This window comes from Pipra filicauda, unplaced genomic scaffold, assembly GCF_003945595.2.
Source record: "Pipra filicauda isolate LSUMZ 115617 unplaced genomic scaffold, ASM394559v2 scaffold98_size3848907_pilon, whole genome shotgun sequence".
Taxonomy (NCBI): domain Eukaryota; kingdom Metazoa; phylum Chordata; class Aves; order Passeriformes; family Pipridae; genus Pipra; species Pipra filicauda.
Window position 1 is genome coordinate 2458311 of NW_024105186.1, and position 21549 is coordinate 2479859.

Consider the following 21549-nt stretch of genomic DNA (forward strand, 5'->3'; position numbering starts at 1 on the left):
GTAGGACAGTGTCTCCATGGGTGGCAGCTGGCTTGTGGCCCTGGGCTGGACTCTTTGTGCCATCATGGAGGCATGGGGGAGAGAGTCCAGCTGTCCCTGTGCCAGTGGGCACCATTGCCAAGGACTGTGCCCGCAGCCTCCATCATGGAGCTGCATGGCTGGCATCGTGGCTCCAGCTGTGGCACTGGACACCGCTCTGGTCCTCTCCAGTGCCACTCCACAGCCCATGATGGGTGTCTCCAGCCTAGCATTGGCTCCTATGCCCTGTACCCCCCAAATACACACCCCCAACCCCAGCAATGCCAGGACCTGCAAACCCTACTGGAGCCCAGCATGGGCCTGATGCTGTTAGGAAGAGACAGGAGCCAGGTGGGCAATATCTCTGGTTTTAATAAATACATCTTGACCCCCGTCCACGGGCACCATAAATTACGTGAGAAGCCCAGCCGAGCCAGGGTGGGTGCAGCAAACAGGGATCAGAGGGATTTTACATTATGTACAATGTGGGCACGATGCCCAATGGCCAGCGGGGCTTGGAGGGGGAGGGCAGCAGGTGCCCCAACTTCTCTGAGCCCAGCCTCTGCCCACTGGCATGAGTGGGTAGGGCAGTCCTGGCATCGCAGTCATGCTGAGACGGGGTGCCCAGGCTGGGGGCCTGGCTGTGTGCACCCCACTGTGCTCCTCTGTGCCCCCCACGCTGGGCGGGCAGGGGCAATAGGTGGCAGGGACTCCCCCGTGCCACCCAGCCTTGCTGTGTGCTTGCCCTAGTCTGGGCAGCAGTCACTGCTCAGTGACTCCATGCCTCCACCTTGTCATCGTGGACCTTCTGTGCATCCAAGGGGGTGTCCAGGGCTGTGGAGAGGAAAGTGAGGCTGAGAAATGGGCACAGAAGGCTCCATGAGGGCATGTGGGGTCATTGTGCCAGCCCTGGCTCAGCACCAAGGGTCCTGGGAGGTACAGGGAAGCAGACTGTGGAGTGGTGCCTATGTGTGAGCAGCAACACTCACCACGGCACTTGGCACAGCAGGGGTTGTCCCTTGTGGCAGGGCTGGCGCAGGCAGATGGGGGACACTCCTGGCGCTGGCAGTGCGTCTCCCCTGACTGAAGGACAGAAAGAGGGGCTGAGCACTAGAGCTGGGGGGCAGCAGCTCCTCAGGGTGCAGTGGGTGCCCAGGGTGCTGCCCTCCTACCCGTTCTCAAAGCCCTGGGGACTGGCATAGGGCATCTTCCCCTATTGCTGCCTCAGGCGGGCACACTCACCACACACCAGCACAGGATACACTTCATTTCTCCAAAAGGGGGCACGGAGGGGTGCCAGCTCTCGTTGTTGAGGTACCAGCGGCGCCCGAAGCGGCACGCCCGTGGTCCATCTGCCTGCATGGAGTCAGCCAGCTCGGGAACACTCTTCTCTGGGGCTGCAGGAAAGGGCACTGGGAGGCTGCCTACCTGTGGCAGGGCACCCTGTGGCATTGCCAGTGGGGGCATGGAGGGGCTATGAAGGGAGAATGGAGGGCAGGAGAGGGGTGCAGGTACCTGGGCACTGCTTGCAGCAGTCAGAGGGGCTGACACGCACGGGGTTGGCACAGGTGAGCCGTGGGCACTGCACCTTTTCACAGTGCACTTCACCCGTGGTGCCCTGCAGGGAGTGCATGGGGCTCATGGGAGGCACAAGGCAGCTGGCACCCCACTCCATGGTTTGAGTTCCTGCCCAGTAACCAAGAGCACCCATAGGTGCCAGACCAGTTTGGGGGGCAAGTCTGGAACCCACACTCACCTTGCAGGTACAAATGGCACATTTGATGAGGCCAAAGGGGGGCACAACAGGGTGCCAGCGAGTACCAGAGCCTCGCCATGTTTTGTCCCCATCAAAGTAGCAGCCTGAGAGAGAGAGAGAGAATAAGAAGAGGAAGGCATAGCCCTAGTGGGGGTGTTGGGGAGGCTGAGAGAAGTAGAGCTACCCTCTCAGCCCATACCAACTAGGACTCACCCTCACTACTGTCCCGTGCCCGTTCCAGCTTCAGCTCTTCCTGCTCTCTCTTCTTCTCTACAAGGAAGAGGAAGGCCATGAGGGGGTGCACACAGTGCCAGCAGCAAAGTCTCAGAGAGGGACCTTGTTCTCTGAGGGAACCCCCCAGCATGGAAACCCCTCTATCTCCCGGGTACCTTCACAGATGGGGCAGCACAGCTCTTCGGGGTGCACCTGGTGGGTACAGTTGAGGGGCTGGCACAAGATGGGGTCACAGATCACTGTGCGCTTCTGGGGACAGCAGGGATGAGGTTCATTATGGGGGGCACTGCTGGTGGGTGCTGCCTCCGAAGCACATCCCCCTGGCTTGTACCTGGCAGCTGCAGATGGAGCACTTTTTGTCATAGTCGGGTGCCCAGCGGGTGCCGTGTGCCCGGTGCTGACCCTCAAAGAAGCAGGAGTTGGGGTCCTTCTTCAGCTGCTCCAGGTCCCTGGTCTTAGTGCCCTCTGAGAACTGGGCCTCACCCAGGGCCTCCTCCGGGGTCAGGCGGGTCCCTCCTGCATGGCACTGATTGGGGATGTGCACCTGGAAGGGGGCAACAGGTAGGAGATTGCTTCGCTGCCCTGCATGGTCAAGACTAGTGAAGAAAGCACCCACAACCACAGAACACATCACGCTGTAATGCTGGGACCACACAACAGCATCTCCCCCATCCTGTGCTCTTCTACCCTGCTCCAGGCAGTGCTGCCCAGCTGGGGACCCCAGGCAACAGTGGGGATGGGTAGGGGTGCTCCGACCCAATAAGGACCTACCCGTCCCCGCATCTCCCCGTGGGGGTGTGCTTTGGTGCTGACTTGCAGAAAAGCAGTGCCCTGGGCCAGGTGTTGCAGCAGGTCAGCATCCAGGTCCTTCACCACCCCCTGAGCCTGTCAGGGCAAGAGGAGGTAAGGATGGTGAGGTCTGGCCCAGCCCCTGCCATGGGGTGCCCCGACCAGGTGCCCATCTCACCTCAGTGCTGTAGAAACCCTTGAGCAGGCGCTTGTGCTGGTGGGGGCGGGCACCCATCTCGCCCAGCTCGGCCACCCCGTGGAGGTGGGCACTGACAGTGCCGTCGCTCGGGCGCCCCAGCCCTGCCACTGAGATCTCGTAGTGCAGGTGGCAGTGCTCATCCAGCGAGAGCCAGGCATGCCCCCCAGCGCCGCTGCTCACTGGGGGGGACACCAACTGCCCTGCCAACGCCACGGGCATCTCTGTGCACAGACAGGGGCCATGGGGGTGGGAGTGGTGTGTGAGAGAGCTGCCTCACTGTGCCCCATTACCACCCCACATGTCCCTGGGTACCTGTGTAGCGGGCGAGCAGCCCGCTGTAGGGCAAGGAGATGACTTGGCCCCGCAGCTCGCCCTCTGCCCAGTCCTTGGTGGCCACATTGAGGAAAAGCTCATTTTGCAGAAGCATATGGGCATCACGGGCACTTGGGCTCTGCCAGGCACCCCAGGCCTGCCACCGGTGGGAGACAACACAGGTTGGAATGGCCACTCACCCAAAGACCCTGTGCTATCCCCCCCAGTGTCACTCGGTGCTCACCAGCCCATCCTTGTAGCTGGGTGTCATGTCGAACAGGATGTTCCTCTTGCTCTTCCGCCGGGGTTTGGTCTCCAGTGTGATGCCCACTACCTCACTGGCAGTGCCCACCACCTGCACCTGCAGGCAGGGTGTCAAGGGGCAGTGCCAGCGTGGTAGATGCCCCCAGGGAGGGAGGGAGATGAGTGCCCACCACTTACCTGGTACTCCAGGGTGCCATTCTCATGCAGTGCCAGCTTGGCTGAGCCCACAGCCCCGGTCTTGGTTGGCATCAAGGCATCTGCTCCGCACAGCACGCTTTGGATGGCTTCATCCCAGGGAGAGAGGCACAGGGGTGGGTGAGGTTGACAGGGAGTGGGCATGGCCACCCCCCTGCACCCCATGGTGCCTGCCCCGTGCTCACTGTCACAGCTGCGGCGGGTGGTGATGGTGCCTGCCAGCTGACGTGCATGCCGGCCCTCCGTCTCAGCCACGATGCGGAGCTGCCCCTGCACCAGCCACTGCAGCTCGTGGGTGGACAGATCGCTCAGCACTTCTGCGAAGTCAGGGTCCTGCCAAGGGGGGTACAGTGCCATGGATCAGCCGTGGTGCTCTGGGCACTGTGGCTGTCAGGGCATGCAGGGGAACAGATGGCTTTACCTCCCTGGTGATGTTGGCCCGGACCTCCCGTAGCGTCTGGCCCTGGTACAGTATGCGGACCCTCAGTGGGACTGAGGAGGATTCTGGACAGGGCAGAGGGAAGTGGACCCACTGAACTAGTCAACCATTGTCAGACTCACCCCTCTGCACCTATCACCCTCAAACCCCTGCACCTGTTCCCCCTTTCTTGCCAGCTGCCTGCCCTATATGCCTGGACCCTCACTACTTCCTCCAGCACTCCCCAGATCCTTGCACACCAACATCCCAAACCCGTCCTTCTTGTACAGTGACCCCCACACTCCATATGCACTCCAGCATCCCCTGGCTTCACACTCCTCCATAGGTGCATATCACACACCCCAAATCATAGAGCAACCCCTATTCACACCTCACATTCCCCCCCATATCAGCCCCTATACCCACCCTGAGCCCTACACCCAGTCCAAACACCCATCCTGACCCCACAGATGCTGACCCATGCATCCTGAGCCACAGATATGCCATGCACCCCACCAGCCTTGCAGCCCCATCTGGACAGTGCCAGGCCCCACAGGGTGTCCCTGCCAGCCCTCACCCCCGGCGCCAGGCTCCAGCAGCCCCCGGGCCATGAGGATGAAGTGCAGGTTGCTCTCGGTGTCACTCATTGTCAGCATGGCCATGCCCCCAGCACCCAGGTGCAAGGGATCTGACGAGGTCAGGATGGCACCGAACGTCTCTGCGCAGAGAGAGGGGGCATGAGAGGCATTCTGGTGGGCACCCATTGGGTGGGCATGCAGGAGCTGGACTTACCTGCAAAGAGTGCCCGGTGCTTGAGGATGTGCCCATGGACCTCTCCAGAGGGCTGTGCCCGGGTGATGAGGGACACACGGAGCTGCTCCCCCCGCAGCAGCTGGACATTGGCTTTGGACACTGTCCTCCACATCCCACAGAGCTGTGGGTGATGAATGAAAGGGTTGAGCAGGGGCTGGGGGGCACCGCACACCTGAGCAGGGAGTGGAAGGGGCACCATGCTCCCCTGCCCTCCCAGCCCCTCTCACCATGCCATCCTCAGGGGCAGCACTCTTCTGCACGGGGTGTTCGAACAGCACGTTGCCCTCAGGGTCACTGAAACGCACCCGACTCGGCCGCCCCAGCCTGCGGGCACCAGGGGGTGAGCAAGGACCACCTGCCTGGCCCCCTTCATCCCCTGGCACCACCCTTACTCAGCATCAGGCATAGGGGTGTGTTGGGGAGGGCACATGGGGGTCACCCAGGGGTTTGGGGTGGGCAGGAGAAGGATGATGTTCTCCTGGGGTGCCAAGTGCCACGCTCTGCCCGCCCATGTCAGGACTAGCCCAACATTACTGTCCCGCTGGATGCCAGCTTGGCACGGGTCCTCTGGGCTCTCCTAACCCAGAGCGGAGTCTAATTGGCACAGACCAGGGTGGGGGTCCCTGTCGGGAAAGGCAGCAGGACCGGACCTGCTGGGAGCCGAGTGCTCAGGCTGTAAATAAGGAGCATTTTCGGCACTGCTTGGCTCCCCCGGTCAGAGCTGGAAATTAGTCACCACTTTACTATGCAAAGGGGCCTGGAAGCGAGGAATAACAGAAGAAACTGGATCAGGAGGAGGGAGGGAGAGGAGAAGCTCTGCCGCTGGCAGGCATTCGGGGAGGGCAAGGCAAAAATAGGGGAACCTGGCAGCAGTGCCCTGGTAGTGCCCACCGGCAGAGCCTGCAGGGTGGCACAGAATTTCTGCCAGTTGCACCCACAGGAGCCCTGGAGCTGTTCCAATTTGTTCCCACTCCAGACCTGGAGGCAAATGGGTGAGGCCGGGCCGGCACCGTGGGTGTGCCGAAATCCTGGCCACTGACCCAGGCTGGAGCCCCAGCACGCTGCCGCCTCCCCAAATTTCTCACCCTGTCAGTGCAAGGCTGTGGCACCACAACAGGGGATGTCAGAAGGGAAACTGAGGCACAAACACTGTAGCATCCCCCCCTGAGAGCCAAGAGCTGCCTGCTGCCCTGCCTGGGCAGGGGATGGGGAACAGGACTTACCGCTCGTAGCTGATGGAGAAGAGCAGGGACGAGCGCAGCAGGGTGAAGCGAGCCTTGGCCACTGCGCTGGACGTGGGGTGCCACGGCTCTGGGCCGCTTGTCAGCAAGGCCACAAACTCTGAGGAGGGATGCCGATGGTGACTGGGAGTGCAGAGGGGTGCCCCCCACTGCTGCTGCCCAGACGGGGGGGTGGCTCACCTGTGCGGGCATCGTCACGGGCCAGCCCCTCGGAGCTGAGGTAGGAGCGGTCATTGTAGGGCTTGTCCAGGTCATCCTCCTTGTCCTGGAAGTACTCGAAGGTGTCGAAGTGGGGTGCAAGGTTTTTCTCTGGGGGGCCTGGCAAGGTTGGCATGGGGTGGACACAAGGGGAGAGCATCACACCGGGCTGCTTGTGCCCAAGAGCTCGGGGAGGGGGACAATAATAAATCTCCCCTCCTGAGCTAGACCAAGAAGTGCCCTGTGAATCACTATGGGTCTCTGAACTGGGGTGCAGGGGCATGCTGTGCACAGGCCCATGGACAAGCAGGGCATTTAGCCCTGTGTGCCCTCTCTGCACTCTTTCCAGGGTGGTTCAGGGATGACTGTGCCCTTCAGAGCTCCCCCATGCCCGACATATTGTGGGCACTGGTGGCTTCCATAAGAAATCAATCAACTCTTTTCAGAGGTGTTTGCAGTGCCCCCTTTCCTGGGCCCACGGGAAATGCTGGGGGTACTGGGGGGGTTCCCTTCATGGAGGCACCTGCTGTTCTTACCTTTGGGGCAGGTGTGGCAGCAGTGCCCAGGCAGCAGCGTGGCCCGGGGACAGGCAGGCACGGGGCAGTCCTGCTTCATATTCTTGCAGTTCACTTTCCCCACTGGCTTCCCCCGGCGGTTCCTCTGCTGAGGGGGGGACAAGAAGAGCCTGTGAGAGCCATGCCAAGGTGTGCCAGGCCATGCTAAGGTGTGCCAGGCCATGGACTCCCAGCACAGCCTGGCTTTTCCCATCTGGAGCCCCTGGACACCTTGCACAGCCCCCAGCTGCCTGTAAGGCAGCCAAGCCCGAGCCCCCCTCCCCGCGGCCCCCAGCCCCCTGACCAGCTGTGCGTGGCCCCGCCAGTCCTGGACTCGGGGGACTGCTCGGAGGGAGGGAGGAGGCCAGGGGCCATCCCTGAGGAGGGGGAGAAAGAATGAAGCCTGATCCTTTAAACCCCCCTTCTCCTCCCTGCTGCCTCGGGGGAGGACATCCAGGTGTCCGGCTGGCTGGAGGGATCGCGCTTCTCTCTTCCATGGGAAGGAGAAGGAAAGAAAAGGCTATATTGAACGGAGGGGTCGAACTCCCTCCCTGACAGCCCCGTCCCCAGTAGGGTCGGGTCCTGGGGAGTCTGCTGGGCAAAGGGTGTTGCGGGGCCACTCACCGGCTCGCAGTGGCAAATAACACAGCGCATCACCCCGAAGGGCTCCCCCAGGTCCGGATGCCACGTCTCCTCCAGGGCATAGAAGTGCCCCCCGAAGGCGCAGCCTGCAGAGATACCACCACCACCCACCGTCGTCCCCGATCACCTCCGGGCCGCGGACACCCCCCTGCCGCACCCCCGGACCGGCCGGCACCGCCCCGCCGCCCGCTGCGCTCCCGGTGCCGGTCCCAGTGCCTGTCCCGGCCAGCCGGGGGGCCCGGGGCGGGATGCCAGAGGAGGGGGGGTGCAGACATGCGGTGCACGGACAGGGCTGCGGGTGGCAGGAAGGAGGTGCCCGACGCGGGAATGCGCGAAGTGGGGCGCGGCAGCGGCTGGTGCAGGACGAGGGGAGCGCGGAGCGGGGGAAGGAGGGGTGTAGGGCAGGGGGCTCCTACCTGCCGCCCCGCCGGGGGGCAGCGGGTCCGTGTCGGGCCGGATGGGCAGGGCGAGCTTGGGGCGGGCGGCGCGGCCGGGCAGGGGCCGGAGAGGGAGCAGGGCGAGCAGCAACAGCGCGGCGGCGCGCATGGTGCCGGCCGGCCGGGGCGGGCGGACCGGGACCGGGGGCGGCGGCGGGGAGCGGGGGCCGGGCGCTGCCGGGCGCTGCCGCCGCCTCTGCCCGGCTGCCGGCTCCGGCTCCGCTTTATAGGCGGCGGCATGGGCAAGCGGGAGCTGCGAGCCCTGTGCAAACAAAGGCCCCGCTAATGAGGCGCAGGCAGCGGCCGGCCGGGGGGGATGCGCCCCCCGCCGCGCTCCGACACCCCCCCGGGCCCCGGCTCCGCCGCTCTCGCAGGGCACGGGCCATCCTGTCCTGTCCTGTGGCACCCCGGAGCACGTGGCTGCCCCGCTGGGCAGGGAATCCCCCCCATTCATTGCCCCCTCCCTGCCCTGAGCATGGGGTACCCCCGGGTGTAGAGCGTTCCCACTCACATGCCAGCCCCAGGGCATGGGGAACCTGAGGGATGGGGCTTGGAACTAGGTCATCATTAAGGTCCTTTCCAACCCAACCCAGTCTATATGATTCTATGATATAACCCTCCCTCGGGGCATGGGGCACCTTCAGAGGCTGGGCATCTTGGGGACACAACACCCACTGGGACATAGGGCACTGTGGAGACACCACCATCACCATTCACACCCCTTCCCTCAGACCTTGGGGTGTTTCTGAGCACTGGGCATCCTCGATATGCCCCCATTCACATGCCCCTCTCTGAGGCCAAGAGCCCCCCAGGGGGTCCCTCATCCACATAAGCCACCTTGGGAATAAGGCATTTGCAGAGCACACCCATTCAAATGCCTGTCTCCTCAATCCATATACTCTCCCTGGCATGGGGCATCTACTGGGCACAGAGTATCCTGGGGTCTCCCCACCCACACAGTCCACCCTCAGTCATGAGCCCTTCCAGGGCTCATTGCCCCCCTGTCTTGGGCATGAAACATCCTGGGGACTCCTCCACCCACTCAGACTCATTCTCAGGCCACTTGGCAGCCCAGGCCATGGGGTACTGCAGGGCACTGTCCGTCCACAGTCCCATGAGGAACACGGACCCCATGTGGGACAGACCTCTCCCCCACATCCCGCCCTTCTACGGGACTATGGATCCTCCATCCACTCAACATCCCTGAGCATGGACTCCCAGATTAGCCCACCCCCACCCCCCAATCCACACTGCACTCTGCAAAGTCATACACCCCCCACAGCTTGCAGCTTGTGCCCTCGACATTCCTAAATTCCTCCAGCAGCCACCCACCCTGGGCAGAGGAAGGCTCCAGAGTGAGACCCTGGGCTCCTGCTCACCAGTGACAGTGGCTGTGGGTGCACAGGAGCCCGGATGCCTGGGTTCCCTTGCCCAGGGTTGGAGGGGGCAGCTGGGGTGGGGAAGGGGCTGTGAGAGCAGCACCCAGTACCAGCCCCACTCTTCACCCACATGTGCCTGGGCTGGCCACGGTGGCAGTGGTTGGCAATGAGTAGACACCACGGAAAAACCTGTGGAAAGCATCATCCAGCTGGGTAAACTGAGGTGTGAATTTTGGGGAGGGGGAGCCGGTGAGGAGTGGGGCTAGTGTGTGTCACCCATGTCCCTGTTGCCACCCCTGTGTCAGGGAGGGGCTGAGGGTGGTGGGTGTGTGGCAGGCGGGCACCCGGTGTGGGGAAGGCGAGTGGAGACGGGAGGAGGGGGAAGAGCAGGACTGCCAAAATCAACTCCGGGCGGTACAAACACCCGGCCAGCTGTGTGGTGTAGCTAGGGAAACACAGCACAGCTGGAGCACAACAGGCCCCTGCCTCCCCAGAAGACTCCTCCTGGGCCTCCCCACAGCCCACTGAGTGACTGGAGGGGCTGCAGCCCACTGCCCCACGCCCCCAGTGCTAGCCCACATGGGATTGCTCATCCCCAGCTCACTCATGGCTGCCCCATCCCGTTCCGTGTCCCAGTTTGGCACATGTCCCCATGCAGTGGGCACCTCTCCCAGGGAGGGCAGTGGGGCACAGGGGCTTGGCCATGCTGGAGACCTGGCCCTTGGCAGGAGCTGGCAGAAGGCAATGAGGAGCAGCTGGGGTTCCCTGGGCAGGACAGCCTGCCAGCATTGCCAGGGCTGGGACACTGCCAGGACCACGGGCATCCCCCCGGGCATGGCTGTGCCCGACACCCTGCTGCTTGCAAGCACTTTCTGCAAGCAGGAACCATGCCAGGCAGCATGGCACCCCTTGCCCCTGTTCCCTCCTTGCTGTCCTCAGTAGTTTCACTGACCTGTCCCCTCTCCTCTCTCCTGGTATCCTCGCTGGCTTGGGATCCAGTGACATGGAGGGCAGGGGAGGGTTGGGGTCTGTGTGGCTGTGCCAGCGTTGCTGCACAGTGCCCGCTGCAGCACGGCAGCGGCTCTGGGGATGGCGGAACGCGAGCAGGGCTGAGCAGGGAGGAGGCGGGTGATGACTCCCAGCTGTCCTGCTGGTGCCAGGAATCCAGTGCTGGCTCTGTGCACCCAGAGCTCGTCACAGTCTCCTGGCTCGTCTGCAGGACATGGGGAAGCAATGGGGGAAGCTCCCTCCCTTTTCCTAGGGAAAGGAGGGAGAGGCGGGGAACCCTCCTGGCTGCAGCTCTCCGCATGGGGGAATCCGAGGCACGGGGTGGCAGCATGAGGGAGAAGGGGGCTGCAAATGTATCCTGGCACTTCCAGGCTGGGACCAGGTTGGTACGCTGGCAGGGGGCCTGACAGGGCAGGTGGGTGCTGGGCATCCCTGCCCAGGGAGGGAGCGCGGCCACTGTACTGGGAGCACATGGGCAGGGAGGAAATGGATGCCCCAACTGTGCCTGGAGATCATCCACAGCCTGATCTGCCCCTGGAAATGCCCCCCCCCCCATCAAGGGGAAGGGGTTGCTTACCAGAACCTGGGGGGGTCCCTGTACTCTTGGAGAGAGGGGTGGTGCCTGCTGAGGGTGGCGCTGGGAAAGGGTCCTGGTCTTGCCAGCTGCTTCCCAGCGCCTGCACATGTGTGTGAGCAGCAGCGCCCTGCACAAAGGCAGCTCTGAGGCTCCAGAGCTGGGCCTGACTCCGGCACATCCCCAATGGGGCTGCTGGCTACAGGCAGCTGGAGCTGCACCAGAATGGAGGCAGCTGGCCATGGTCAGCCCCAACCGCCCCGCCTGGCACCCACACCCCTCTGCCACCTTTACCCAGAGCGGGCACTGGCTTGTCCCCCTTGGGAAGGTGGTGGTCCCATGAGCTGTCATTCCAATCTCAGCAAGCATGGGTAGGACGCTCCACAGGTGCCCCCCAGAACAGCCTGCAGTGCTGCCAGGGCTTCGTGGGCAGATGCCCTGCCCAGTGGTGAGGGTCTTATGAAGGATTCCAGAGGGTCGTGGTGCCAGGGCTGTGCCATGCCTGGCACGGAGGCATCGCAGCAGGCCCTCACCCGTGCTCTGCCTCATGCAGTTCCCATTGTCTACCCTCATTAGCCGCTGCCTGCTCGCGGCTTTGAACATGAGCCGGGCTTGGGGCGGCAGGAAGGAGCCTCTACTCCCCAGGGATGGGGTCATGGCGAAACTGCATGCCCTAGCCCCCTCTTCCCACAGCTTCCCACTGCCTCCTGGGCACCCCAGCGCCCCTCCAGCACGAGCCTGGAGATGGGAAGGCATGTGGGTCACCCCTTCTCTCCAAAAAGAGCCCCCCTGGACTGACCTGCCTTGTCATGGGGCGTGGAGAGCCATCAACCTCCCCAAAGCTTTGTGCTGAGTGTGGCTTGTGCCGTGTCTAATCCCCCCGGCCTCACACACACGCGGCGGGGCGGGGGGGGCTGTCGTAATGGGTGGAAATATCTCATAATTCACGTTGGACACAGGGATTACAGCCATTCCGGCAATATTTGCACAACTGGTAGGCGACTTACAGGGCTGGGCTGTCCCAGACGAAGGCTAAGGGGGGTCTGGGGATTGAGGGGGTTTTGGGGGTGGCAGGTACAGGAGGGGAGGATGCAGTTTGAGGGGTGGTGGAGGGGGGAAAGTGGTTGTTTTCTGTCTGTGAACAAGTGGAGTTTATTACAGAGGGTGTGTTGCTGGCACGGTGGGAATGGCTGGGGCTCTTGCCTTCATCCCATCCTGCTGTGGTGGCCATGGCTTGGGGAGCAGAACGGAGACCCCAAAAAAGTCTTGTCTGCCATGGCAAGCAGATCCTGGCAGTGCCCTTGAACACCACGCCTGGTCCCAGTGCCCCATCAAAGCCACAGAGCTCCCTACTCACAGGAGCACCCAAAGGTGCTGGTGTCTCTCTGGCCCCAAATGTCCCCTCCTCAAAGGCTTTGTGGGGTGACCCCAGCAGGAAGAAGGTGGGGGGCATTCAGGGCATGCGGGGGCCTTGTTTGGCATGGGGATTAGCAAGCTCCCAGAAGCGATGGTGGTCTCCCCCCTCCCCACCGGACATGCAGGCAAATATTTGTGCCCAGACTTCGCAGGACAGCGAGAAGGAATTTCATTCTTGCGCCCACCTGCGGCTCGGCTGCCTGGCATTAACCCCTTCACCACTCCATGGGATGGAGGGAGAGGGATGAGGTGCCCTCCCGGCACACCCCGTGTGCCCCGTACTGGAGTGGGGAGCTCAGCTGAGGAGCAGGATGGGAGAAGTGGTACAGTGGAATCACCCCAGGTGCCGGCAGAGCCACTGGCACAAGGTACCCTTGCCCAAAGCAGTAGCTGGAGGGTTCGCCCAGGGGCATCCTCTGGGAAGCACCCAGGGCTTTGTGCTGCAGTGCTGGGCAGCAAGTGGCCTGCGGGCAATTGGGAAAGGTGGGAAAAACTGTGCCAGCCTTCATCCCCAAGCTGCAGCACCCTGACCAAGGTGCCCCTTGCAAGTCCCTTTGCCCAGCGTCACGGTGCTCTCCTGGGACAGCTGTCTGGGAGCAGTTCGAGGAGGATTTGCCCACGGATGTTTATTGCAATTTGCAAATACAGAAAAAAAGCCCAGAGGATCCAGGAGGGACCCTGCTCCCGGGGGCTGCCCGTGCCTGGGGAGGGGCTGCCCGGGTAGAGGGTCCCTCGCTGCCTGGCACCCCCAGAGCCCCGCTGTGCTTCTTTCCCTGGCCCCGGGGCCAGCTGTGCCCTGAGCAAACGGGGCTGTTTGCTCATGCTGGGATTAGCCGCTCCCTTTGTTCCTTTGACTTTCTCTTTCCTTTATGCCAGACCCTTTTATGGGGGCTTCAAAGGGGGCTAGGACCCCCCTCCCTGCCCCTGGAAGGCCAGGTTTGCTTCCCATGCTACCCCGGCCTTGCACTGACATCCTCGGGGTGCCCATCGAGCACACCTGGGTGGCCCGCCGGGACAGCAGCTGTGCCACCGATCCACAGTCTCCCCCCTAACCCGGCGTCTTCCCCCTCGTCCTCCCCCCCTTCCTTGACTCCTGGCACCTCCTGCTGTTTTCAGCACCTTGGCAAAGTGGGTGCGAACGGCTGCCCCTGCAGCGGGATTCCCGGCACTTTGCACCCTGTAAGGAGAGGTGGGAAACTTGGCACCGGGATCCGGCCAGCTGTGCAGTCCCTCAGCCCTGCCTGGCTTCCTGTCCCCTGCCAGAGCCCTGGCTGCCTGGACGGAGCCCCCGCATCTTTCTGGGGTTCCTGTGCCTCACTGCCCCCGCACCCCTTCCCTCCACAGCACACAGCATCGCTGGAATCGAGCGGGGGCCCGCAGCCGGAGCTCCCCCCCCACATCCTCCTCTGCCCCTCTGACACGGACAGCAAATGCTGGCATTGCCCTTTCCAGCAGAGGAATACCAGGCTGCCTGTGGGCTCGGGCTGACACTGCCCGATAGCTTCTGGCATGGCTGAAAAGGAGCATTTTGGAGTGAAGGGACTATTGTGTGCACCTTAGGGTGCCTCAGTGACCATGGGGGCCCATTAGACCTCCAGTTTCCAGTTGCTCTCCAGTTTCCCCCGATGAAATTTTGCCTAATGAAGAGGGAATGCAGGGCACCTGGCATCACCAATGGCTTTGCCAGGGAGGGATGGGGACACAGGCATGGAGGGAGCATGGCAGGGACTGACGTGGGGCTGGTGATGGGACTGGGGCCAGTGCTGGCAGAGGGGTTAAGGGTGCTGATGGGTGTGTTTGCAGCTTGTCACGTCCGCAGACAGGCCACGGCCGTGCAGGGGAAGCCTGGAGGTGTTTGACCCCGGTGCTCACAGGTCCGGTTGCTGCCAGCTGTGCCCAGGCGGGCTGGGCTGCCAGTCTCATCCCTGGAGCTGTGGCACCCGCTGGACCCTCCATCCAGGCACCCCATAAGGTGGGCTGTTGTGGGCTGAGCAAGGCTTGGAGCAGGCGGAGCAGGGCTGGGTGTTTACTCTGACTGTTGTCACCCGGCCAGGCGCTGCTGGGAATTGCCGGCCGCAGGAACAGGGGTGGGAACGTGCAAGAGTGTGCGAGAGCCGGGGTGTGAGAAGGAAATGCACGGGCTATGGGGAGACTGGGAGTAAGAGGATACGGGCTGGGAGCGGGGTGTCCCCCAAAGGGAAGTGCGTGGGAGGCTGCTGGGGCGGGGGGTTATCTGGGCGCGTGGCCTGACGCGTGCCAGGGGAGTGCGCATGTGCACACGTGGGTCTGAGGGTGCACGTGGGGCGTGTGTACCGTGTGCCATTATGGACACGCACGTACACATGGGTATGGGGCTCTGCACCCAGAGTGCCTGGTGGGGGCTGGCTTTGCTGGGGAATGCCATGCCCATGTCAGGGCCTGGAGCTGAACAGACCCCCAGTACTTCTCCCACCCACCCCACTCCCAACCAGTACCCCCAGTGAAACAGCCCTGGGACCATGCACCAGCCAGATCCTTGTGCTCCATTACCCTCCCCAGCTTAGAAGGGTCCCTGTGCATCACAGCCACCCCAGGGATCTCAAGCTCCCCAAGTTGCCTCTGGGCGATGGATGTAGGGGTCAGACCACAAACCGGGTGAGGGTTACCAGGGATGGGGTCTAACTCTGGGAAAAGATCACCGGGGATGAAGTCCACCTCTGGGAGAGGGTCACCAGGGACAGGGTTCACCTTTGTGAGAGGATCTTCAGTGGCTTTCATACCTGTCTACCATGGCCAGGAGCTGATGCTCCTGGGGCTGTCCAGTGCAGGGTCACTGATGCCATCCCTTCTGCAGGTACCAGGGCCACCCCCACCCCCTGGACAGGCACAGCAGAGGCACTGACCACCGAGGCGCTGGCTGCCAAGCGCTCAGGACAGGGGCCAGGTGAGCAGACGCCGAGGGCGCCCAGGGACGTCTTTCCCTAGCCCAGAGCCAAGGGAGGAAGCGGCGGGAGGCAGGAAGCCGTCCCCCGGGCCCGGGGCCCCTGCTGTGATTTTGCTCGAAGGTCAGCGGCGACACAACAGGAAATCGTGCTGCCTCGGCTGGGCGGCCAGGCCGGAGCCGCAGAGCCGCGCTGTCCCGGGGCCGCTCCCGGCCTCCGGCCCTCCGTCCCGGCTGGGCGGCTCGCGGGGAGCCCGCGCCAACACTGCCCTCCATGGAAGGGGGACGGGAGCCGGGGAGCAGCCGCTGGCCCCAGGGCGGAAGATGCAGGGCCGAAGCCCCCAGCTGAGCATGGAGCTGAACAGTGAGTGCACGGCTGAAAGGGGGGACGGGAGCGCGCAGGAAGGGACAGTGGAGGCTGCGGCCCCAGAGCCAGAGTGTGCCCCGCGTGATGAGCCCCACAGGTGGGCACCAAACCCTAAGGGTGGCTTTGGACTGGTTGGACCTGGCCACCACCAGCGTGCGAGGGCAGCCAAGCATCTCTCCCTGCTCATCCTAGGCAAACAGGCTGCGTTGAGGGCTTTTGGGGACAGGTGCAGTGTCAGGGCAGGCAGCGAGGCAGGAGGACGTATGGAGGGCCTGTGGAGAGGAGATGCCTGTTTCCAGGATGGGCAGTCCCTGGGCACAGCAGCACTGGGGGAGGCAGTGCCGGCAGGAGAGCACTCAGCCAGGGCAGCAGCAAGGACCAGATGTTCCCTGTGGGACATTGCAGGCCGGGATTCCCCGAAGCGCACGTGACACCCAGAGCTGCTCTTGGCATAGATCTGGAGGGCTGGCCCTGGTCTGGACAGGGAGTGGAGCTCCACTCCTTTGCCTGGAGCAGGGCCAAAAAACCTGGCACAGACATGGCTGTGGGGCCCCTCAGCACTAACCACTGGCACATAAACCTCAGCTCTCCCCAGTGAGCAGTGGGCACCCGTGCTGACTGACCAGAGGGCAGTACCAGGCCCTCCTCAGCCCCCAGACCTCTCCCTGCACTCCCACCACAGAGTCATAGAGGCTACCACTGGGATGCAGAGAGGGCTTGCCACTGCAGGCATGGCCCTGGGCTGGTACTGCCCAGGGAGGGTGGCACAGTGCCCAAGGTAACCCCATTTTCCCCAGGACTGCTCCTCCTCACATCCTTCCTCCTGCACGTGAAGGAAGACCATGCCAGCCCAACACGGCTGGTCTGTGACAACAGGCTCATCCAGAAGTACATCCTGGAGGCCAAAGACATGGAGAAGAGAGTGGTGAGGATACAGTCCCCCCCAAAACCCAAGGAACATGCACAGCTCCTCAACATCTCCTCTCCCCAATAGGGCCAGTGCCAGGCCCTGCCTGTGCTCAGCTGCCCTGTGGTGCTGCCCTTGGTGGACTTCAGCCTCCAGCAGTGGAAATCCAAATCGGTGAGAGGGGCTGGGATGAGGTGCTGGCACTGGCATGCCCACTGGACCGGAGAAGGCACCTTGGGTTGGCACAAGCACCAGAAATGCTGAGCAAGATGCCTGTGGGCATATCTGGTGGCATGAGGGGGTAGAAGACCCCATTCAGACCTAGGGTGGGCACGGGAATGGGTCAGGCTACTCATTATTTGCTCCCCCAGAACGAGACAAAGCGGCGGGAGATCCTGTGTGACCTGGCCCTGCTGGTGGGTGCTGCCACAGGGGCCCTGGGCCAGGTGAGCGAGGAGTGCGGGGCCAGGCAGCTGAGCCAGCTTTACCAACATGCCAACTCCTTCTTCCTGCTCCTGCAGACCTTCAGCTGGGAGGTAATACCTTCCCACATGAGCCAGTCCACCATGGCGCAGGTGCCAGCTGGGCTGGGTGGGGTACAATGATGTTTGTCACCCCTCTGTCCTGCTCTCGCCCCTCAGGCAGGACACTGGGAGCTGAGCTGCTCCCCACACTCCATGGAGCAGACCCACATCACCAGTGTCTTCCTCACCTACCGGCAGCTGGTGCAGGGCAAGTTGCGCTTCTTCTTCCACGACCTGGCCAAGGTCTTGTGCAAGCAAGGACAGGGGGGCAGCAGAGACCCTCCGTGCGGGGCCCAGTGAAGCTGCACACAGGGTTCACCCCAATGTGACTTTGGAGAAATCCTGCTGGACACTGAGCTGTGCTCTGGGTGCCCAGGAAGATGCCCACAAGGAAAGGGTTGGCTCCTGTTCCTCAAGTCTTCGGAGACCATGCAACCCACAAAGGCAAAGAGCAACACCCACGTGCTGGTGGGCACAGGCCCTGCTCCCACCTGGGCAGGCACCTCTACTGTGAATGCTTTTCGATTAAAGAGCTATTTTTCTAAAGGGTTGTGTGTGTCCTCACCGGGTCCGGGGCAGGAGCAGCCCCTCTGGGACATGCTCCCAGCTTCTGCTCCCTCCCGTGGCAGCCACCAGCACTGCACAGACCCCCGGCCCAGCCCTGCACAGGGCCTGAGCTGCCACTCCTCACCCCTGGCACCCACCTGCCTCTCCCAGCCCTAGCACAATCTGTACCTGGAGTGGTGGCAGGTGGAGAAGAGCCCAGGGCAGGTGTGGACTCCTCATCCTTTCGGAAGTGGCAGAGGCCCCCTTTGTGCCCTGTGCAGGTGTATCCACTCCCTGCCAGCCTCATCTCTCAGCAAGCAGAGCCAGGAGTAGAAAACATCCCAGTTTAATCAAAACCAAGTCAGCCTGCCTTGGGATGGCTCCTGAGGGAATGGTCCCCAGGCCCTCGGCAGGCAGGCAGCTGTCCCAGTCTGGCTGCCCCTGGCCAGAGCCAGGGCTGAGCCTACTGTTGAGCACAGGAAGGTGGAGGTGAGGAGATGCCATCAGGCAGGACCGGAGTACACGGCACTGTCTCCACTTGGACGTCAGGCACCTCTCTCCTTCCAAACGGAGCTGTGGATCCCAGCAGGAGTCAGAAGAGGCTGGGATGAAGAGGGAGACTGCTCCTTCCTCCCCAGCCCCAGAGAGGCCAGGAAGCATGGATGCTGTGTCAGAATTTGGGGTCTCGGGTCTCCTGTTTGCTTGCCAGCAGGATGTCTGTGGGGCAGTCGTGGAGGTGTGCTAGAAGGCCAACTTCTTCATCAGAAGGTAAACGCGAGAGTCCACCTCAAACCCGTGCAGGTTGTTTGCGTCTCCCTGCAGCCGCATAAGCAGCCCCCCATAGGACACGTAGGCAGAGCTGGGACAGGAGGAGAAGAGATATGAGAACAGGGAATCCCACGGAAGACCCAAGCTGAAATCCCAGTGCCCCCCACACCACCCCGGGGCACTCACAGGCGTGTGGCCGCCTCTGTGGAAGTCTCGTCCCCTTCGATCCGGTACACCTTGCCGTACATCACGTACTCAAACTGGTCTGCCCTGCAACAGCACAGCATGAGGTCACCAAGGGATCAAACCTGGGCAGGCCCCCGGCTCAGTGTCTTCTGGGAGAAGGTATCTCAGAGTCACAGAATCAATCAGGTTGGAAAAGTTCTTTGAGATCATCACTGACCGATCACCACCATGTCAATTAGACTATGGCACTCATGGCCATGCCCAGTCTTTCTCTAAACACCTCCAGGGATAGTGACTTCACCATCTCCCTGGGCAGCCTGTTCCAATGTTTAATCACCCTTTCTGTGAAGAAATCCCTCCTGATGTCCAGCCTGAGACACCCAATCTCAGCACTCCCCCTTTACCCCCGCGCATGCTCACGTGGGTCCCAGCTGGGCCCTGTACCTGGACGGCCGGTCGTCTGTGGGGTTGTACTCGCCGTCATCCAGGGTGCCATCCTCATACAATGTGCTGGCGATGACCAGGCGGAATTTGTCCCCTGGGAAGAGGACAGAGGAGAGGTGAGAAGGTGGAGGCACAGCCAGAGCAGCAGCAGCTACAGCCAGAACTCAGGGTGGTGGTAAACAGCCACCCTGGCAGGTGTTTTACTTGTGATATAAAAGCCCTGCCCCTGCTGCCAGTCCTCCACCAGGACTGTGGGGAACGAGTGAAAGGTCACACTGAATCCTGTGCTCCCCTATTCCCCACATCATGGAGGAGACCAGAGCCACCAGGACACCACTTCTGGTGTTTTTGTGGGACACGGCAAGATATTCACAGGGAGAGTCCCAGAGAACTTGGCTGGACCCTGGGCAGAACCATGACCCCTGCAGCACCTCTTCTGTGCCTCACTGAGGGCAAATTCTCTTTTTCACCCATTTAGTGTATCTAGCTGCAAAAGTTAATTTCAAGTCTCCCTTAAAGCTTGGCATCAGCAAGTGAGACATTTTCCCCAGACATCTCTGGGGAATGGGACAGAGGTGAGTCTAAACACACACAGGGTGGTGAACCAGAACCCAGCTCAGCCCCAGCACATCAGGAGTGCCCTGAAGCTCCTGTGACCTGGGACAGCACAGGGGTCCAAGGAAGTCTGGGACAACTCATTTCTTGTTCACAGCAAATTCAGGCTCCATCCTCGGAGTGCCTCTCCAGCCTACCCCACCAAAGCTGACACTGCTGACCCTCTCTGGATACCAGCCTGATGGCTTACCGAGGTCCACCGGGTAGATCTGGATGTTCACGTCCAGGATGAGATCCATCTTGAAGGACTCACTCTCGCAGTGCAGGCGAGACACTAGGGAGAGCAGCAGAGTCAGGGATCAGTACAGAGAACATCCCCAGGGGCTGGGTGGGAACAGGGCCCACTCCCCACCTCTGTCGGGCATCTGAGCTGTTTGGGGGTGGATACGGGGATGGATGCCGGAGCCTGGGAGCTGACGGAGGTGTGCACAGGCAGAAGAACACGGTGGGGCGGGGAAAGAAGGGTTCCGGGGGTCGCGGGGCGAGAGGGGCACAGCAGCCGGGCTGGGAATGCCCTGGGGAAACGGGACGCTCCAGGGGCAGGCAACACGCGGAGGTGCCGGGGCACAGCGGCCACCGCCGGCGGGAGGAGCAGAGCGGGGACGGGGAGAGGCCGAGGGAGGGCGCGGGGCCCCACTCACCACGGTCGAACTTCTTGCCCTCGGGGTCGATGTCCTTCACGTCGAAGATGTCCTCGAAGAGGATCCCGGCCATGGCGGCAGCTCCGCGTCCCAGCTCCGCGTCCCGGCCCCGCTCCCTCTCCTGCTCTCTCCCGCTCCCGCCCGGCGCGCGCCGATGACGCGCCCGCCCTTCCAGCGCCGGGCGGAAGCAGCTTCAGGGTGGGCGGGGCGACCTCCCTGCCAGCACCGCGGCGCCGGCGGCGGGGGAGCCCCGCGGTCCTAGTGCCCGCCCCAGTCCTGGTGCCCGCGCGGTCCTAGTGCCCGCCCGCCCCCGCGGCGCCGGCAGGGGGCGCTGCGAGGCCGCGGATGGAGCCGCGCGCGCCGCGGCCCCGCCCCCGGGGAAGGAGCGGCCCCGGCAGCGCCCCCGTGCGGCTGGTCCGGGGTGTGCGGGGGGGACCGGGGGGTCCCCGATGGAGTTGGGGATGTCCCTGTGTGGGTCCAAGCTGTCCCGCGGGGGTCTGGGGTGTCCCGGGTGGTGGGGCTGCCCCTCGGGAGGGTCCGAGCTGCCCCCGCGGAGGATCTGGGCTGTCCCGCGGGAGTCTCGCAGCCCGCGTCCCACCCTCGTCGCACAGAGGGGCTTCACCTGCGTTCCCCGGCCGCAGGCAGGCATCGATGTGATGAGCTGCGCGGACTCAGCCAGCGATGGCGCCAGGGCCTGCAGCCCCCACCGGCTCCTTCCCCCTTCCACGACAGCCACTGGGGGGGGGGGGCAGACGTGTGACACCGTCACCCGTGTCCTGCCGATGAACCGTGAGGGGAGCAGGGGGGTCTGGCACGGCCGGGGGCTGCTCACACGTCGGGCACCACGGGGTGCTTCATGCCTGGCATCTGGTCGGAGCCGCCGGCACGGGTTCAGGAGTTCAGTCCTTTTCCCCCCGGTTCCCCGAATACCACCGCCAGCCTGCCTGAACAAATTTTTCCCTGGCTCAGGGAAGACGTTGCAGCGGGGACCCTTCACCTCGTTTGGGCAGCGGGTGCCCGCTCAGATGTGGCACAGAGGGGGCTGTCACAAGGGCTGGTGGGGCGGGCAGGTGTCCTGGTGTGACGGGGACTGGGGAAGGCAGGTGGCACGGCTCCGTGTGTGCCGCACATTCCAGCAGCTCTCCGGAGACCACGAGACCGTGAGTGGGGACATCTATGGGACA

The 21549-nt window shown here is 63.0% G+C and overlaps 3 protein-coding genes across 4 annotated transcripts; 1 reads left to right on the plus strand and 2 right to left on the minus strand.

Moving 5' to 3' along the window:
* Window positions 1–370: 370 nt before the first annotated feature.
* On the minus strand, window positions 371–8194 carry CHRD (chordin). 2 transcript variants are annotated; one of them, XM_027712913.2, is made up of 23 exons: window positions 8050–8194; window positions 7616–7719; window positions 6974–7100; window positions 6420–6557; window positions 6222–6339; window positions 5226–5322; window positions 4978–5119; window positions 4763–4903; window positions 4189–4271; window positions 3953–4100; window positions 3750–3856; window positions 3553–3669; window positions 3309–3465; window positions 2976–3217; window positions 2780–2893; window positions 2340–2552; window positions 2164–2257; window positions 1988–2044; window positions 1775–1878; window positions 1534–1636; window positions 1261–1415; window positions 1008–1101; window positions 371–852 (listed from the first exon to the last, which is right to left on the minus strand). In XM_027712913.2, the coding sequence occupies exons 1-23, from the start codon at window positions 8177–8179 to the stop codon at window positions 788–790; spliced, it is 2850 nt and encodes a 949-aa protein (XP_027568714.1). In that variant the 5' UTR covers window positions 8180–8194; the 3' UTR covers window positions 371–787. The 2 variants fall into 2 exon arrangements, with proteins under 2 accessions (XP_027568714.1, XP_039233955.1); XM_039378021.1 differs by lacking the exon at window positions 8050–8194 and having other exon boundaries at window positions 6974–7097; window positions 7616–7800.
* A 6145-nt stretch (window positions 8195–14339) lies between these two features.
* THPO (thrombopoietin) lies at window positions 14340–17711 on the plus strand. The gene is made up of 6 exons (XM_027712922.2): window positions 14340–14419; window positions 15281–15731; window positions 16532–16659; window positions 16729–16815; window positions 17013–17177; window positions 17283–17711. The coding sequence occupies exons 2-6, from the start codon at window positions 15692–15694 to the stop codon at window positions 17463–17465; spliced, it is 603 nt and encodes a 200-aa protein (XP_027568723.1). The 5' UTR covers window positions 14340–14419; window positions 15281–15691; the 3' UTR covers window positions 17466–17711.
* Window positions 17712–18041: 330 nt separating this feature from the next.
* POLR2H (RNA polymerase II, I and III subunit H) lies at window positions 18042–20510 on the minus strand. Its single transcript, XM_027712923.2, has 5 exons — window positions 20366–20510; window positions 19915–19998; window positions 19110–19203; window positions 18666–18749; window positions 18042–18570 (listed from the first exon to the last, which is right to left on the minus strand). The coding sequence occupies exons 1-5, from the start codon at window positions 20436–20438 to the stop codon at window positions 18453–18455; spliced, it is 453 nt and encodes a 150-aa protein (XP_027568724.1). The 5' UTR covers window positions 20439–20510; the 3' UTR covers window positions 18042–18452.
* Window positions 20511–21549: the final 1039 nt, after the last annotated feature.